The sequence below is a fragment of the Micropterus salmoides genome, unplaced genomic scaffold (genome assembly GCF_014851395.1).
Source record: "Micropterus salmoides isolate LMB-PRFRI ecotype aquatic unplaced genomic scaffold, ASM1485139v1 Ms_hic_scaffold_13, whole genome shotgun sequence".
NCBI lineage: Eukaryota > Metazoa > Chordata > Actinopteri > Centrarchiformes > Centrarchidae > Micropterus > Micropterus salmoides.
In genome coordinates, this window is record NW_024040374.1 from 28,508,050 (window position 1) to 28,525,699 (window position 17,650).

At 40.0% G+C, this 17,650-nt stretch overlaps 1 protein-coding gene across 2 annotated transcripts in view; it reads right to left on the reverse strand.

The window, feature by feature from the left end:
• Positions 1-1,816: 1,816 nt before the first annotated feature.
• The window catches only part of znf644b (zinc finger protein 644b), a 35,603-nt gene continuing 19,769 nt past the window's right edge, over positions 1,817-17,650 (reverse strand). Inside the window, exons 3-7 of one of the 2 annotated variants that reach the window (XM_038716754.1) lie at positions 12,723-15,428; positions 10,259-10,837; positions 8,083-8,196; positions 7,673-7,769; positions 1,817-4,374 (exon numbers count right to left, since the gene is read on the reverse strand). In XM_038716754.1, the coding sequence (XP_038572682.1) occupies positions 4,197-4,374; positions 7,673-7,769; positions 8,083-8,196; positions 10,259-10,837; positions 12,723-15,414 (3,660 nt within the window). In that variant the 5' untranslated portion in view covers positions 15,415-15,428 and the 3' untranslated portion in view covers positions 1,817-4,196. The remainder of the gene's footprint in view (positions 4,375-7,672; positions 7,770-8,082; positions 8,197-10,258; positions 10,838-12,722; positions 15,429-17,650) is intronic. The other variant, XM_038716755.1, reaches the window with a different exon arrangement.

Here is a 17,650-nt window from a genome sequence, read left to right on the forward strand (position 1 = left end):
TGCCTGTCAGCATGTTTTCCTCTTGTCAGCAGCGACTGAGTGTGGGCCTGTGTCACCCTTGTACCACCGCTGTAACAGGATCATTGACAGGCCAATGACACTGCCCAACCATATAATGGAAACCTATTGATTTTTCTTCTTTTTTTTTCTTTTTTTTTTTCTTTTTCACACAGGCAGTCTGTGACACTCCTGAATAACTGGCCAAAGGACAGGTCATGATCAATGGTCCTGATCTCTGGATCACAGCTGCCACAGACACTGAATGGGGAAAAAAACACAAGGCTAGCTGACAAAAAAGTCCTAATGCATGTTCTCAGCAACACGCATCATAAAAACTCAAATGACTACTCAAATGAAATAACTTAAGATTCATTTGTCTAATAAACACGGATCCCAAAAACACAAAGGTTGTCTAATGCTTCCTCCCTTTTTAATTGGCTAAGTCAATGGCAAGTGTTACTTCTGAATAAAATGCAGGTTGTCTCTGTTTTGTGCATACAGGGGTTGGCGTTAGCAGATTTAATGGAGCAATCTCCAGAGAGGAGGCCCCTTTGATACCCATGGCAATGATAAGCCCGCATTGGCTGCCTACCATTGGACCCCCATGGCAGATGGCGAGTGTGGGTCCTGCAACAACACATTTCTTTATGTCAGCCTTGTCCCTCTCTCTCTCTTCAGCCAGTGGAATAATGAAAAGCCCAATTCTGGTCATGGCTAACTCAATCTCATTATAATCTCTCCTTTTTTATTCATTCGGCCCCTTGGGATGCTGTCTGCCAGCGATGTGGCTTTCAACCTCCAGAGAGAACATCTTTTGAAACAGCCAGGAGACCTAATGAAGTCACAGAGTGGCACAATTATTTCCCAAAGAAGGAGCATTAAAGTACTTCAAAATTCCCTCCGGAGAAGCATGATGACAATTGGTTTGTACAGCTTTGATCGCTGCTTTAAATACTGCCCAAGATAAACTGCAGGGTTAGCCCCCTTTGCCACTGGTAAGTAGAAAACCCAGAAGTGGCTATCTTGTATGGGGTACATCAAATACTCAGCCTGTAACGCTAAAAACCGGAGTTTAAAATAGCACATAGCCCTAAAATTACTTCCTGTTGGGAATAATGGTGCAAAGTCACACTTAAATCTGTATGTTTCACCCAAAAGAATTGCAACAAATAAAACTGGCCTGTGTACTGTGGATAGGGAATGGTCCATCATCACATAACACACCTTTAAACAACTGAAAGGGTCAGCTCCAGCTGCTGCTAGAAGTTGTGTCTGCACTCTGTAAATGAAAGTAGGAACACAATTTTATTTAAAAAAAAACTTTCACTTAAAGTGATACGTTGCACTTACCCAAAACATTATATGAAATTTTCCCAAGTTTTTTTCTTCTACAACTTACAGGGCCATCATCACAACTGTTTATAGTGAAGTACGCACAGAGGGTAATAGAGTACATGAAAAAACACGAGACAAACTTAAGTGATCTTCTATCAGGAATCCATCCTTTTTAATTACGCCAAGTTCTTTTGTCATATCACTGCTGCAGCGTACCTCGCACAGCTCATGTTACTCAAATAGTGCCACCAGTACTCACCATTTTTTTACTTCATGGTGATAATGATTTTGAAGCTAAGGTTTCTTAAGGCACCGGTCAATCCTACGCAAACAGAAAAACTGGTGTTTCTGCTGCCCAAATCATAAAATATATCACTTCCTGTGCATCAGATTTTCCCCCTGGCAGACCTGACAGTCACAGAAAGTTTGGAGCAACATCGGCAAAGTCATGTCTGTGTTTAAACTCAGGTTGAGTCAGTACTGTTGACTGTAAATGCGAATTTATTGACATAAAAATATGATTAATTATTTTAATACAGATATATCAGAAGTAAACATAAAATAGATAAACACTGTGGTCATGCAGTGGAATTATTGTAGATTTTTCCTCCCTGTGTTTCTGGTTGGTTCTCCATAATTGACATTCCAAAACAGCCTAATGAATAAAAATCTGAAGCTCAGAAATTCTGTCCATTTTCTTATCCTGATCAGCATGACCGTGCCTTAATTATCACTTCACCGTAGTACTTTTTCCACCTGACCATGAATATCCACAGACATTTGGCTCTATAAACACCATTATTTTGCAAATTAAGTCTTTTGTTCTACCATATCTCAGACAGCTTGATCAATTAACCATGCGAGTCAAACCTTTTGACCACTCCACAAAAACTGCAGTAAATTACCAACCAGTCAGATGCAGCTCTCAATCCTATACTGTATATCCTCCGTATGGGGCAAAAGTGTAGTGTGAAGGTTACTTTTTCCCCAATATCTACATCCTATTGCTAATATAATTTAACACAGCATTGCTGATAAATCTACTAAATTTGGCTGATTAATAATAATTCACTAAATGTATTTAGATTTAGTGACACTCTTATCATGCAAGTTTATTATTAATGTCACTGATTTCTATACAAACATTTACCTACAAAAAGCTGTATTCTGTAATCTGAGCAATACTAAGTCTAAAAACTATCAAGCCTGAGTAGGGAAATAAGATTATTTTATAGAAATGTTTGTCAGTTACTTGTAATAATACAACTGTTAGGAAGTGCTACCTGTCTACAATTTTAAAATGTCAGTGCAACAAGTTCAATATTTCAAGACAAAAATAGATAAATACATAGATAAAATACCTAAAATGGCATTGGTCATTAAAGCTAAATATTTCTTTGATAGTCATAAAGGTATATTCAGGTGTATAGTCATCAAGGGACAGGTATCACTGAAAGCAATATGTACACATTCATATTCATTCAATGCAGATGCTACAGTATATAGGAAAGTTTTTCTTTCTAATATTTAACTTAAAAATAATTCAAGTGTGAGACTTTTGGCAACGGGTTCAACAAGACTTGACCACATACTGTAGGTGCTAAGAAGAGGATCAAAGAAGGACAAACTGTAGCTGTGTATGATGTGCACACAGAACAAAAAAAAAAAAACAACAAAAAGAAATGTCCTGGGCAAAAGACAAAGTGCTTTCTTCCAGTGATAGACCCTGAAAAAATTTCAATGAAATTCAACCATCGCTACAAAATGATATGTCATCTTTGCCCTTTGCAGATCCTGTTTTCTTGTCTGAAAGTATGGAACTTTCTCTGCCACTCTGCAAAATAAGCACCAAGTTGGAATACATTTGGAGTATAGGTTATGGGCATGCAAATGCTCAGTACTAGTGGTCTACATACTGTTCATTATGAACCTTTAAAGAACCAAAAAGCAACCCATCAAAAATAGGCTACAGAGTCACCAAAATGAGAAAAAAGAATTCTAACAATATGTTGTTCTAACTGGAAAGGTTTCATGTTATAACTAGAGTTTTCTCATTATAAAAAGATGTTGTTATAACAGTTATAATGAGATGACGGTTGAAGGTTAAGCAGAAGAACAACGGCAGAACAAGCTCTCTAAACATAATGCAACATCTTGAATGTCACATCTTGAATGTCACTTTGATTAGGAGAGATTCTTTCCCTGATACAGGCACAAAGAGGTGAAACCCTTCAAAGCACCCACAAACTAATGACAGCCCCGTGTACACTGCTTAACAAGCACAATTTTATTTTATGTTGGCTCGAAAAGAAAGTGAGACATGAACTTAAATGAAATGCTTAGGCTAATGTAGGTGGCTCCTTTTAACTTTTCCTTTTATAATGAGGAAGTTTTCTGTTTATTTTTTTCATTTTATATTGAAAACATTTTTCTCATAATAACAAAATGCTTTGTCATAATAACAAGGCACTTTTTTATCATGAGAAACACAGGAGAACAATGTTATTCTTACAATGGCAGTTCTGCACTGCCAGACCAACGTGTACTGAAGAAATATGTTATCCTGTTCCTTGCTCATACTGCCACTGTGGTTTTGCCACCGTTATGTCTAACTTATATAGCATTCAATAAAGATACACCCTATAAGTTGTATTATCTAAGTTGATAAGGCAAAGCATACCATTAAAATGTCCTACAATACAGTTTTTGCTTATATATACAGTATTATTAATGTAAACTATTAAGTAGTGTGGATTACCTATTATACATATTCGTATAAAGAGCTGCAGGACTAATCTAAAATAATGTATTGATTATAGTGTGCAAATTCACGCAACTGGAAGTTCTAGACAGGCCAAACTCTACTCAAGGTCTGGGTGCTCACAAGACATGTTCATTTGTATTTTGTGATGAAGACCCAAAACCTCTACCATCCCTGTCCCTGAGTGGGGCACGCTGGTGTGCAGAAGGTGCCTCTGTAAATGCTTGATCCAATCCTCCTGGACAGACAGGGGACCCTGGAAGACTAAGTCACAGAATCTGCAGAAATAGAAGCAAAAGTAAGTCACTGTTTCTCGAGTTAAAGCACAACCACCTTCTTCCGCTGTGAAATGTAAGCTGTGCTTTATTGTATATTTTGTTTTATTCTACTGATTGTAAACACATTTCTTTAGCACCCAATTAGATATTTCATATGTACATGGATTGGGGGTGGAGGGGGGGGGTGAGAGGTGATGTGTGCAGCCACATATACCACAAGTGCAAGGAGTTCAAATGTGTGTTGTGAGAGATGTTTGTGGGAGGTTACAGCCTTTAGAATTTATCAGTATAAAGCTGGGAATACACTGTAAAGCGTGATTACTACTTCTGCATCGGGTAGCCATGGATACAGGGACGTGCACAGGAATTTTGAAGGGCAGTTGCTCTGACCTGAAAAAAGGCACTAAACACAGTATCCAAAATGTATTAACAATATAAATGTCACCAAAATACATATGAGAAAAAGAGTTCCTTATATTATTGTTTATTGTTTTTTTAATCATTATTATTTTTATTTTTTTTCCTTTTTTTTTTTATTTGAAAATAAATAATCTAGATTGAATTGACAGATGGGGAAAACTCGCTTCTAATAAAATATTAAATAAAAAAACGCTTAGATTTCGGAAAAAAATACAATCCTTTTTTAACCTTTTGGCTTCCCGTACATTCAGTTGCGCTTCTAGCTCGTATTCACTTCTGTTGGTACGTATCACGTATGGTAACTGGGCAAAACTACGCATGATTTGTTGTAGTATGATTGCATAAAGGAAGGAAACAGGAATTCCGGTAGGGAACAGAATCGACTGACGTGCAGGCAGCGCTGCAGCAGTGCAGCCACTTAAACAGAGTTTGCCCTTCCCCTACTGACTTTCACTTTCGGTGCCCGAATGGAAGTGAATGAGGCTTTGCGATCGCGATTATTTTTTTATTTTATTTTTTTTTCTCGGAAGGGCGAGTCGGAAGGGCAACTTGAGTCAGGAAAGGCAAACGGGCAGTTGCCCGGGCAACCAGAGCAACCCCCCTGTGCACGTCCCTGCATGGATATATACTTGTGTGTCGGTGTCTCCGTCGTTCAGCAATTACACCGCCAAACGCTTGTTGGTGGTAGCGCTACAGCATCCACTGTAGCAATCCGCTAACTTGAATGGGGGTAAATTTATATACTGTTATAGATACTGGCTGTTATAGATTTTTCAAATGTTATCGACCAAATGGATCACATTCTGATAGTGAAACGAGTCATTTCGCTTGGGTTGTGACGCTCAAATATATGGATCCAGTTTGTTAAAGCCGTTGGTTTAGCCGCTAGTAGAATTTACTTCAAAAGCACGGGGCACTTCCAGTCAGCTTGGAGGCGTTGCTGAGCTACCCAGCCGACCAATCACAGTTCTTATGGTCTGCGTCGCCCCAACGTGTAGTTACATTTTTGAGGAGGTGCTTGTCAGGCTTGGCGTATGGTACGGGGCTACACAGAGGCTACGCCGTCGATTCGACGAAGCACCAATCAACTGCTCACTTACGGCTGCTGGACAGTCGGATGAATTTCTAACATGTCAGAAATTTTGATCGGCCGTTGTCAGGCTGTCGCACGGCTGAAGTAGAGCCACAAGTAAATTCCCTGCGATCGGTGCCTTTGTTCCTCACAGCGCCTGTGTGAAGTGGTGAACGGTGTCTGAAAGTGCCATGGCGACACGTCGCTAGCTATAAAGTAACATGTATGCCATTTACACCAGCGCCTCCTGTTTTAGAAGGTTGGAACACAGGATGACACCGATGATCAAGGCAGCATGTTTGCTGCTTGTTAGCAGCATTGCTTAGCAAACAAATTTCTACCTACCTTGTATCTTTCGAATTTGGTTTTATGCACGTACAGTGTAAGCACTCAGGTCGTGGCTGACCATCCGACTGTACAGTGTGACGTAAACCTTGAGCTTTTGGCTTTACACTGCAGAAGATTTACTCGTACAGTGTGAGTTGGAATTCAACAACAAGACTTCTAAAACCGTACAGTGTATGCCCAGCTTAAGAGAGCTGATTCTCTCCTGAAGAGGTCGCTAGTGGGGCTTCTGTAAAAGTTGGTGGGCTAATGGATTACTCTGGCAAGTGGATCATACAACACTGGTATGGCCCCCTTAATTAAACTTAAAGAAGGGAAGCTGTGGTCCACTGTCTACACTGTGTGTTGACAGTATCCCTCCCTTCTCACTGTTAAGCTGATTCAGTAGTCTCCCTTCTCTAAAGCCCCTTTTCCACTGCACAGTACCAGCTCAACCTGCCTCGACTCGCCTCTACTTGCCTTTATTTGGTTTTCATTGTGGAAAAGTTATACATGCTACCAGGTACTTTTTTTCGTTTCCAAGCGAGCTGAGCGATACAAAATGTGATGTGAAAACACAGCAGACTACTGATTTGTCAGACAGAATCGTCACTATTCATTGCACCATCATTGCACGCGCTTCATCACTAAATCCACTTCTGAGAAGTTTTGAGGTGAGAAATCAACTGTGTATATTCAAATATTGACAGATTTATGAAAAGTGATGGCAGAACAAAAATGCGCTTGAAAGTTTGAGGAGTTGAGGAACTCTGCAAGTGGCACCGGAGGAAGCCGCCCGCTCACAGAGCCCTCTGGTCCCACTGTCACACAGAGCGCTGCAGCAACAATGGCAGAGGAAAACACAGCTGTAAGGTTTTTCATACCGCTTCTCTGTCTTCACATTCTGAGGAATGATGAAACGTTTTAACTTAAATCAAGAGACAGCTGTGTGTGGGTCGCTGGTGTGTGTGTCGCATTGAAAATTTTAAATTACGAGTCGAGGCGAGGTGAGTTGAGCTGAGCTGGTACTGGCAATGGAAAAACAGTACCTGAGGCCTTTGAGGTGGGCCCCACAGTGAGTTGGGCATATGCCCCTCACAGTTAGATGTGGGGATAGAGGGACAGCCAGTCTCATTTCTGCAGCCCCTTCAGATGTGGAAACATAGATGCAAAAGAATATAGACTACCTCTTTAGACTGCCCCAAAACATAAGGGAATCTGGATTATAAAATAACTTAGAGAACAGGCTGCTGTGAGCATGGCCTGTGAATTGCCCAGCGGTAGCTACTCGTAAAAATTTGTGGGCGGTTCCAGATAAGGAATGACAAATGGTCAGAGTTTTGACTGGTGTTCTGGCTTATGCATCTTTTCATCTCTTCATTTAGGGCCTACAGATAATAAATATGTAACTGGGTAGAGAGCGCTTTCAACTCACTCTTTGCTAAGAGAATAGTTACTTATGTAACCTTCCATTTTATGTACCTGCAGGTGAGTGTGTATATCTCAGCATTCAAGGATGGTAAAATCTTCTTTTTTAACCCAGGCCTTGGTCTTGGCTTCTTCTGTTTATAACCATAGCCTAAAAAGACAAAACACTGCACTGCTTTATCTAAAGGGATGTATTAAGTTATCACTGGCAAGAGGTATAAATACATAATCCCAAAGCCAAACTATTTTTCACTATTGATATCGACTATTCTAGTCAGCAACCATTTTTGTATGAAATAAGACATGTGACAGGTGACTAATTCATCTAATGTCGACCATATATTCAGTTTCTTTTTAATTTGGTTCCACACAGACACATGATTCTTATGCTTAAGCAACAATTTTGATTGCATGGCGCAGGAAACATTGCAACATTTTGCAATAGTATATTGTAACAAACGTACCTGGTCCTTCAAAAATGGCAATCCTCTTCCTGTGTGTATAGGCTTGAAGATGACCGGGAAGCCTGGGAAAGGTGCTGTTACACTGAATACAAATCTTATTCGAATCACATTCCCCTGAAAGATAATACATTGAAAAACGAAATGAAGCTCAAAGTTAATAAGGCAAATAGATCAAAACGTTTAGGTTGAAATTATGGGATTATATTTTCCATTAAAGCTTTAATGCAAAATTTGATTGGACGATGTTCATTTTAATACAGTTTAGATGATACTTATGTCTAAAATCAAGGTTTAGGATCATCAGAAGTTAGATACTGTAGTATTTAAGGAGAAAAGCATAATTTTATTATCAGGCAAAACTGTTACTCCCACCGTGCTCTGTGTCTTCTTCCACCCGTTTTCATTCTAAGCATCTGATTTGCACTCTCCTGTTTGAAAAGTGTTACTGGTGAAGTTTAACACAATCTTGTGTCTTCAGGGGGGCTATTTTCACAGACACCACCTCATGAGAGTCACAGAGGATTCATAAACTACACATAAAATCATAGATCTTAGATAGAGTTAGTCATATGACAGAAAAGTGGCAATGTCTCTGCTGTCCACCATTGCCTGTTAATAAATATTCAGAAGTGGAATGGTTAAGTAGTTCCCAGAAAATATTTCAAAATTTAAAAAGAACCTAATTTTACTTATCTAATTTTAGTTTAGAAAACTAAGAACAATTTCACAACAATACAAAAATGTCTTAACGGGAAAAAAATATAAATATTGATGTTCATTTTTAACGACTAATTTGTGAGTTGTCTTGAACGTGAGGTGATGGTGCAGTGTGAACTACAACTCATTAACACTCTAATGGTATACTATGAATTACAAAACACATCAGTTTTCAGGACAGGACACACAGCAGAAAGTCATCTTTAGGAGTACCTAGCAGTTGCCACTGTAACACAATAATAGAGGCAAGCACCATATCGTTCCATTTAAAATAGAACTCAACAAAGAGCAATTTGATTTGAAATCTTTACCAACATCTTTCGCAGTACCTGAATGAAAGTTTGATTTGGACAGACATTAAACGAAATTGTGTAAACACGGATGATCGGCTTCCAACTAAACATCAAGAGGATCTCATGATTTTTTTATATGAACTTCAAAAGCACTTTGGCAAAATTAAATCTACTGTATGTGCTTTTTCCACAAATCAAATGATTGTGAACTATTCTTACATTGCTTAACTGGCTTTGTAAAAACATACTGAAAATTTGTAATAGAATATTGATGAAAATCAGGGGGCTGACTGTTAGCATCTACACAATAAATAGTGGACTTCTCTGCTATCAAACAAAGCTAAAATACTCCCCAACTTGATTCTACCTAAACATATTTTTATATTGTGAAATTTTGCCCCCACTTACAATGTGGTCCTTTCATCACTTCCCAGGAAACTCAACAAACTAACCTATTGGCCTCAGGTGAGGATGCCAACGATGGTCGTTCAGTCTTGGCCTCAGGTAGTCCTAACGACTGTAACGACTGTTGTTACAGCAGCCAGGAACACATGAACCAGCGGTACCCACTGAGGTTAAATAGCTGAGTTTCTCTACCAGTCAGTCAGAACTGAAGAAGTCCTTTGGATGAGGAACGAAATGTCTTCTAGTATCTTCAACCAAATCCAGTTGCCCTTGATTTTAACCTTCTTTTTGAAGATTCTCAGTCATCCAAAGTCATAGTTATCCATACGTCCCAAAACCAACATATTCTGGACATGTTTCAATCAAATTTACACCACGGGAGGACTGATCATTTGGGGGATATGGGTCTATTTGCCGAGAATAACTAATTTATGTGCTGCAATAGAGCAGTCAGGGCAAAAAACTAATTTGGCACATTTGTACAAGAAGATCACATAAATGATCCAACTCAGTAGTAAAATACTTTAAAGAGTGAGGGGCGTGTCTTGAAATGATATGTCTTAGAAGTGGTTTTGCCAAATATCTACAAATCAGTTGTAGGATCCAAGATTTATTTTCTACTATACCCCCTCCTGTGAAAATGAACTTGCAGAGACCTGAAACTTCCATTTGCTTTGGATGTATTGTACAGGACTATTAATGGGCTAAAACATGCAAAACCACCCATACGACCCTTTAAGAAACATGAAATTGCTACATACCATGAGCCCAGTTTGATTGCACATTGGTCATCTGTGTCTCCTCCATGTAATCTTTGGTTAAATCACAGAGCTTCCTGGTTGCATAGGCTTCCTGGTTGTTTCTCGCTGAAAGCTCCATACTTTCCCGTCTCATCTTGAGCAGTTCAACTAAAGTGCTTGAGGAGGCCTTAGTGCCTCTTTGTGCCTCTACCAGAAACTTCTTCTTTTCTGAGAAGGCCTCTGCCTCCTGTTTTGGTACAAAGCTGTCCAAGATAGGACGTGGGCTCTTCATCTCGTACTGGATTTTCACTGGGATGCCTGTGCGCATCAGGACCAGGCCATTGCTGCTGATTAAATTCGGAGAGACAAAGGATCGTGAGGGGAATTGGCTCTTGTTGAGGACCTGGAGGATGTTCCGATGTTCCTTTTTGTCCTGTAGCAGTTCATTTAGGATGCAGAGCGGGGACTTACTGGTGCTGGTAACACTTCCACCAATTCGTTTCAGGTGTCCCCTCACATGGTTGGAAAGGCCAGTCTTAGTATCAAACCAACCCCAGCACAGGGGGCATGCGTGCTCTCCTTGGGTTTCTGGTTTAACAGCTGTAATACCAAATAAGGTTTGTCATAAAAATTAAAATAAATGTACAAAAACACAAAGCTAATATTCATAATAGTACAGCCTACTGTTTGGATTGTTTTATAATGTACAAGCCTTCATAAACTTTATCAAATACAGTACACTGTACATTTAATGTTATAATCAATATTTTTACAATAACAAAATCAACCTACAGAGAATCTGCTGCTCCCCTCGATTTTACGGAGCTGTATAGCAAGTTTCAGCTCATCGTTTATTTGTCCAGCCCACAACTTTACTATTTTGGTTCATTCTCATTGCTCTCGTAGCTCTAAAAACTGACTGTACACTACCTGCTCAAACAACAGACTGAGGGGCGAATTAACAAAGAATGGATTGCAACCACAGCATACCTTGATTTATTAAAACAGGACAGGATTGGTCAGGATCTGATGTTAATTTATGTTCTGGTTCTTCTCTTTCTCTGCTCTGTAAAGCGACTTTGAGTTCGTGAAAAGCGCTATACAAATTCAATTTATTATTATTATTATTATTCTACACACCCAAAAGGTCGCACCCATAGTCCAGGTTTACACAGAGAAACTCTTTGAAGTAAAGTGGCCGTCCTCCAGATAAATCCTGAGCTCCATCAGAGCTGTCCAACTATGTATTTCAGAAGCAAAAAGTGGCATTCTGTTTAGTCTGGAGTTTCCTCTGTCCTGTCAAGTTTTTTTAACTACAGTTTTTAGTTTGGCTGCTGAAATGTCCCACGATATCTGCTGTGACATCACTTTCATCATAGTTTATAATAATGCAGTGCAGTGAGGATACAGACGTATCATAGAGCAGATGAGCGTATTTCAGGATGATCTGTCTATCTGTCACTGTTAACAGAGACTCCAGTCTGCAGGGTAGCTCATACATTTCACTGATAAACCATAGAACTGTAGAGAAACATAAGGCTTCCTGAAAGAAAGTTTTTCACGTCAACACTTCTTTCCATATTGCACACTCCCTCTCTCTTGCTCCTCCACATGAGCTCCCTTCACCATCTCTGCAGCCAGCGCCATGCTTTTTCTTAATCAAATTTAGTTTTTTTATAATGTGCCATTCGTCAGCTATTTAAATAGCAATGCACCAGTTTATGCGCCGTTTAACTAGCAGAAGTGGAGTTGAACACGCCCTGAAGCACTTTATACCATGCTATAGAGGCTCAAGCGAGCATTTGAATTATCATGGAAACAGGAGTTTAGTCGGATGGCATTAGAGCAGTGGTTCTAAAACTTTTTCACGAGGACCCCTAAACTGACACTGAAACTGTGGCTAAAACTCTGTATTGTGCAGTTTGATGCTAGTTTGAGTAGCAAGGCAGATAAAACAGGGTTAGTTTTCGCAGTCTTTGTTGTTCAATTTGTATAAGGGCAAGTAAAAATGCACTCCAGGCAAGTAGATTTCAACCCACTTGCCCAACTAGCCAATTTAAAAAAACATAAACGTTGAACCCTGAAATTAATCGTTAATCTCTGGGGACCATGAATGTCTGTACAAACTTAGAGAATTGCAATCCATCCAACAGTTTTTGAGATATTTCAGTCTGGACCAAAGTAGTGGAATGACTGACTGACCTTCTGACATTGCCATCCCTATAGCTGAACTACTAGCATGGCTAAAAAATGAACTGCAGGTTATTGACAGGTTTGCAAACTCACAGTTCCTGTTTGATGTGCTACACACCCATCCAATACCCCAGCCTCCAGAAATTGGAATCAAGCGGTTTCTTCTGTAACTGAATACTAAATCACGCTAAAACACAGTAGGCTACCTTTTACATCTCCTTCATTAAAAACCTTTTGTGTTGAGTTGCTAGTGCTTAATTGCCTATGACATTAGTTGAACTTATACTCATACCTTTTTTCATTTTTCTCGTGCCACAGGGGATCCTCCTGCGGATTCGTGGCTGATGGTCCTTCAACGCCACCTGCTCTGGCGAAACCATGTGCCGAGCGTTATAGCTCAAGCCAACTCGGTAAAGGTGGCCTCGAACATGATTGGACAGACCAACTCCAGATTCAAACATGGCAGGGCAGTACGGACAGGGCTTGTGTTTTACTCCTGGTGCGGGGAAAACATCAAGGCTGTCACAAGGTGTACAAGGCGACTCTGGGGAATCATCACACACTGTAGTTTCGATATACTCCTCCTTGATTACGAGTTGCTCTATGTCACTACAGTCTTCATCTCCATCATCTTCATCCCTGAGTACATGAGGGCTTTGGTGTTTGGCCGAAAACCTCTGCCTCTTTCTGAAATACCTCCGAGCATACGGGTTCCTTTCATTTTCGCTGCTTTCCAAGAAGCTGCCTGTGGCTCCACTGGTGTCATCACTGAAGTTGCTGCTGCCCTTACAGCCTTTCTCTAACTCCCTATCTGCAGACTGTTTCTTCAGCCTCTGGCTAAGCCTTGGCAATATATTACCATTCATACTGTCAATAGAGTTATGCAAGGGTGTTGACATTTTTCTCATTGCTTGTGCTTGTAAACTCCCGCTTGCCTGGTCGTTCTTGCTACCCTGACAGAACATCTGGTCTAATTTAGGATTTCTGGCTGATAGGAAAAAATCTGCGGTTGCAGGACAGTTTGCCTGCTTTGAGCTGCCAAAAGCCTCGCAGTCATTGTTTTCAGCATCTCCTTCGACACAGGTGAGATCAGTTGCCACGTCTAATTTTTCTGCTGGTTGTGGGAGTAATTTTCCATGCCTGTCCACCATCCACAAAGACGGTGAGAGCATGTTTTTGGTGCAGTCAACATGGCATGACTTAAACTGAGGAGAACTTGCTGTTTTGTCATTGGACTTTTGAACGTATATGTCCCCCGTTTTACTGGAACAGTGGGGGGATTCGGCTGTTTCTCCAAAAATAAACTTAGACAGACTTGGTTTAGACCCGGCAATTTTGGACTGGTCAGCAACCTTTTTAGAATTACCATAGTGTGATCGCTGACGCTCCAGCTCAGAATGTCTTTCCAATATAACTTTGTCTCTGCTAGAGAAAAAAACTATTTTACGCTGAAACTTAACATGGTCCACTTCCTCTGCATCGTTAGTATGAGTAATTTTTCTGCATTGAGGCTGGTGTGTGTTGAGGTGTGCACTATGTAGGTGTGCCTCAAGTGCCTGTTGTGTCAGTGTAACATAGTTACACTCCTCACAGAAGTAGTAGTGCTTCAGATTATCATGTGTTTTGGCATGCTGGACAAAGACTTTAGGGCAGTTACAACCAAATACACACTGCGGGCACTGTACTGTGGTGCCCCTGTCTTCGAATTCAGTGTTTTTAAGACCTTTGATTTCCTCCATAAGTTTTTCCAGCCTGTCTTGGTGAATAATGATGTGCCTCATGAGGGAGTTGCTATCACAGAACAAACGCCCACACTCCCTGCATATAAAGGGCTGTGAAACATTCTCACTGTTCACCTGATTATGCTTGCCTAAATGATACATCATATGTCTATGGAAATGTCTTTTTTCCTTGAAATTAACATTGCATATTGTGCATGAAAAGAAAAGTGGATCTTGTTCAACTTGTTCTGTCTTCAACTGTTCCACTTTTGGTCTAAAATTGTCTTCATCTTCAGGGTCATTTTCCTCATTACAGCCTTCCTGTGCTGTGCTATAAAAATGGGGTTCAGAGTCTGAAGCGGTGTTCCTAGAAAGATCTTTGAATGGCACAACAGAATGTTTAACATCAGACTGTGTTCCCAAAGAATCAGCTTTGTTGGTGATGTCAACATCATTACCACTGCAGAAACAGAAACCTCCATATGTGTGATTGAAGCTGTTGGTAACCTTTTCTTGAGAGCCTGACATGCTTTTTACATGTGCATTGTGCTTCTTGTCTCTTTTGTGCATCACTTTGGTCTCCAGCCTTCTGTCATTGCGCAACAAGCACCCTCCTATTGGATCCCATCTGATTACTTCAGCATCATCATAATCATGAAAGGAGCTTTGTGACCATTCTACTTCCCGTGGAGATCTTGTTTTCATTGTCTGTTTTGTTAAAGGTTGGCTAATGTGCATTTGCTCTGCACTGTCACCTGACAGTGTGGAATAGGCCAGTTTAGACTCATTCTCCTCCGAGTGAGACAGTGGCGTGTTGACACCTGGCTGTGTGGCTAGTGTTTTTACGACGGGCCCCGCTGTGTTCTTCCAAGCGTCTGATTGAAGCTCACTAGGTGGTGGTAACACCTCGGGGCTCGTGTCCTTCTCCGCTTGCCACGCGGCATCCAGGACATTGTTGGATAAAACAGTGCCTTTGTTCAGGACACAGTGTACCTCTGAGGTGGGGTGTGAACCAGGTCCATTAACAAGTGCTCCTGAAGGCAATGAATAGCCTGCATTGGGAACAGCAGGGACACTGCTGTATACAAATGGATTCGGCTGGGTTCCATTTAAAGGGTTTTCGTGTTCATCTGAGGACAGACCTGCAGCATTGTTCTTCTGGGAGAATGTGTGACTCTGTAATGGCTCCTGAGTACAACCTGGGCTGTCAGACACAGATTCCACGGCTTTGTCCTCTTGTGCATTTAGATTCAGATCAGACATAGTAGCAAAACTATCTGAAATATAAAGAATATCACAAAATTATTAAATGTTCTTTATATTTCTAATCAAGCCATGTAAAGCAAGCAATGTCTCACGAGCATAATAATTCCCTTTATTCAAGCGCAGTATTCAACAATCTGAAGAAAATTTGCTGAAAGAAATAATGCAGATGTAAATTACAAACAGAAACACTGTTGCACAACAGGTATAATACAATCTGGTTCTCTTTCTTAATGCACGCACATAATGTGGTGCTGTTAAAAAAAATGTTTGGGGCTATTCCCCATAAAATGAAAGTGGTATTATTGTGTGCCGCATTATGATTTTCCAACACCCTCTTTCGCCACCTCTATTCACAACAAACCCTGCTGTTAGCCCTGAATACCCTGGCGAGGATGCTTAATTATGTGAGCGTACCTCTGGGATACAACCTTCCTGCTTCTCCACCTAAAGTTCTCAGTCGTGTGCTAAAATTGACCAATTTCCATGGGAACAAAGTACACCTCCAATGAGATCATATTGCGTCTTATCACTCTGTGATGGTGCCAAGACAGATCCCAGCATGAGACTGTTGTTACTTGAATCCTGACAAATTGGCAGGCACACAATCTGTCTAAAACACAAACACAGACCCACACAAAGAAAACATATGCCTTTGCGCATACACATGGATGGGTTTGCTAATTCTTTTAGGAATACTTGAATTTAAGCAACAATAAATTAGTTTATTTTATTTCATTTTTATTTAGATAAACCTTGCTGCTTGAATTTTCAACAAGGATTATAATCAGCATACAATTTAACATGTATATACTACATCTTATAGCAGATGACACTATTCTGTCCAGAGCTGATTTAGTTTAATATGCATGCTCAGTGGATTTGACATCCAGGGCTGGTCGCTCTCTACAGGAAGCTGCGTTGCTAACGAAGTGGTAAATTCAGTGTTAATGAGTGGCTTCACTGTTACCACCTCTGAGGTAAAACCTTCCGAGCTCCATATTCTCCCCATCTGTTGTGGTGTTAGAGGTTCGAAAGGGGAACAGACGCTCCACATTTAAATCGAACCTCACTGTTACCCCCAAACGGCAGGGTGGCAAAACCATCAAAATATCTTGGTTCAAAATGTGTAAGCCTCATTAGCAGCCAACTCACACAGCAAGCTTCTATATATAACAGGGGTTCAACAGAAATGTAATTTTTAAAAATTCATTTGCTTCTATTTACTTCATTTAGTCAATGTTAAAAGGCTGACTTTGCCTTGCCTGAAGATATTTACAGGGATTATCAGCTTTAATACAGTTAAGCTGTATGCACAGATCAATCTGCTATGAGCTTTTTACTAACCCTGCCTGGTATTTCCCCCCAAGACACTTGCCTCGTTTTTCAGTTTGGTCATCATCATTGTTTAATGTTACAAAATAGAAAACAAACTATCAGCTCTTCACAGTTATGTATTGAACAGTATTTGGATTTTTTTACTTCCTGTTCTCTGTTTGCAAATTGTATTTTTCTTCTGTAAACATCTGGTGCAAATACTGTTACCAGTTTATTAGGTGCATCTGATGTAATCTAAAAAAAAACAGCCCTGTAAAAATGTCTTTCTTTGGGAAACTTAGATGGTTATAGTAAGCGGTGTTTCTTATAATCTGTCCTGGGTGTTCACAATATTAGAAACGTATATACACTCAGTGGCCACTTTATTAGGTACAATTGTGCATTGTAATGCAATCCAACACAACAGGATTACATTATATTGACAGGTTTTTCTAATATTCTGAGGTCCAAGACAGAATCAGCACCTTGTTTGCCAGCAAAAAATTGATTCATTGTTTGGTTGTTGTGTTGGATCCTACTGAATTGTACAGTAAACTGCATCAAATAAAAGCTTTAATTTGTACCAACAGCAAAAATAAAATCACTTCAAGTTATAGAGTTTAAAAGGATCTCAAGCGGCATTCTCTAATAGTTGGTGGGCTGGGAAGCATGCCATATACTCAAATCAGTATGGCTTTGAGTCTAGCTCCCAACCTCATTGCATGTCAAATCCAATTTGCTTTCATCTTTGTGTCATTCTCCACTGTGCACAATCTAATTTGCCAGAACAGTCGTCTATAAAAATGTTTTGCCTGAATTACTTGTTTTACTACACTAGGTAACTGTGTTAAGTAGTCATTTTACATGTGTTCTTTAAAGCGATATTTATATAATGGTAGAGACAAGTCAAAGTCAGCCA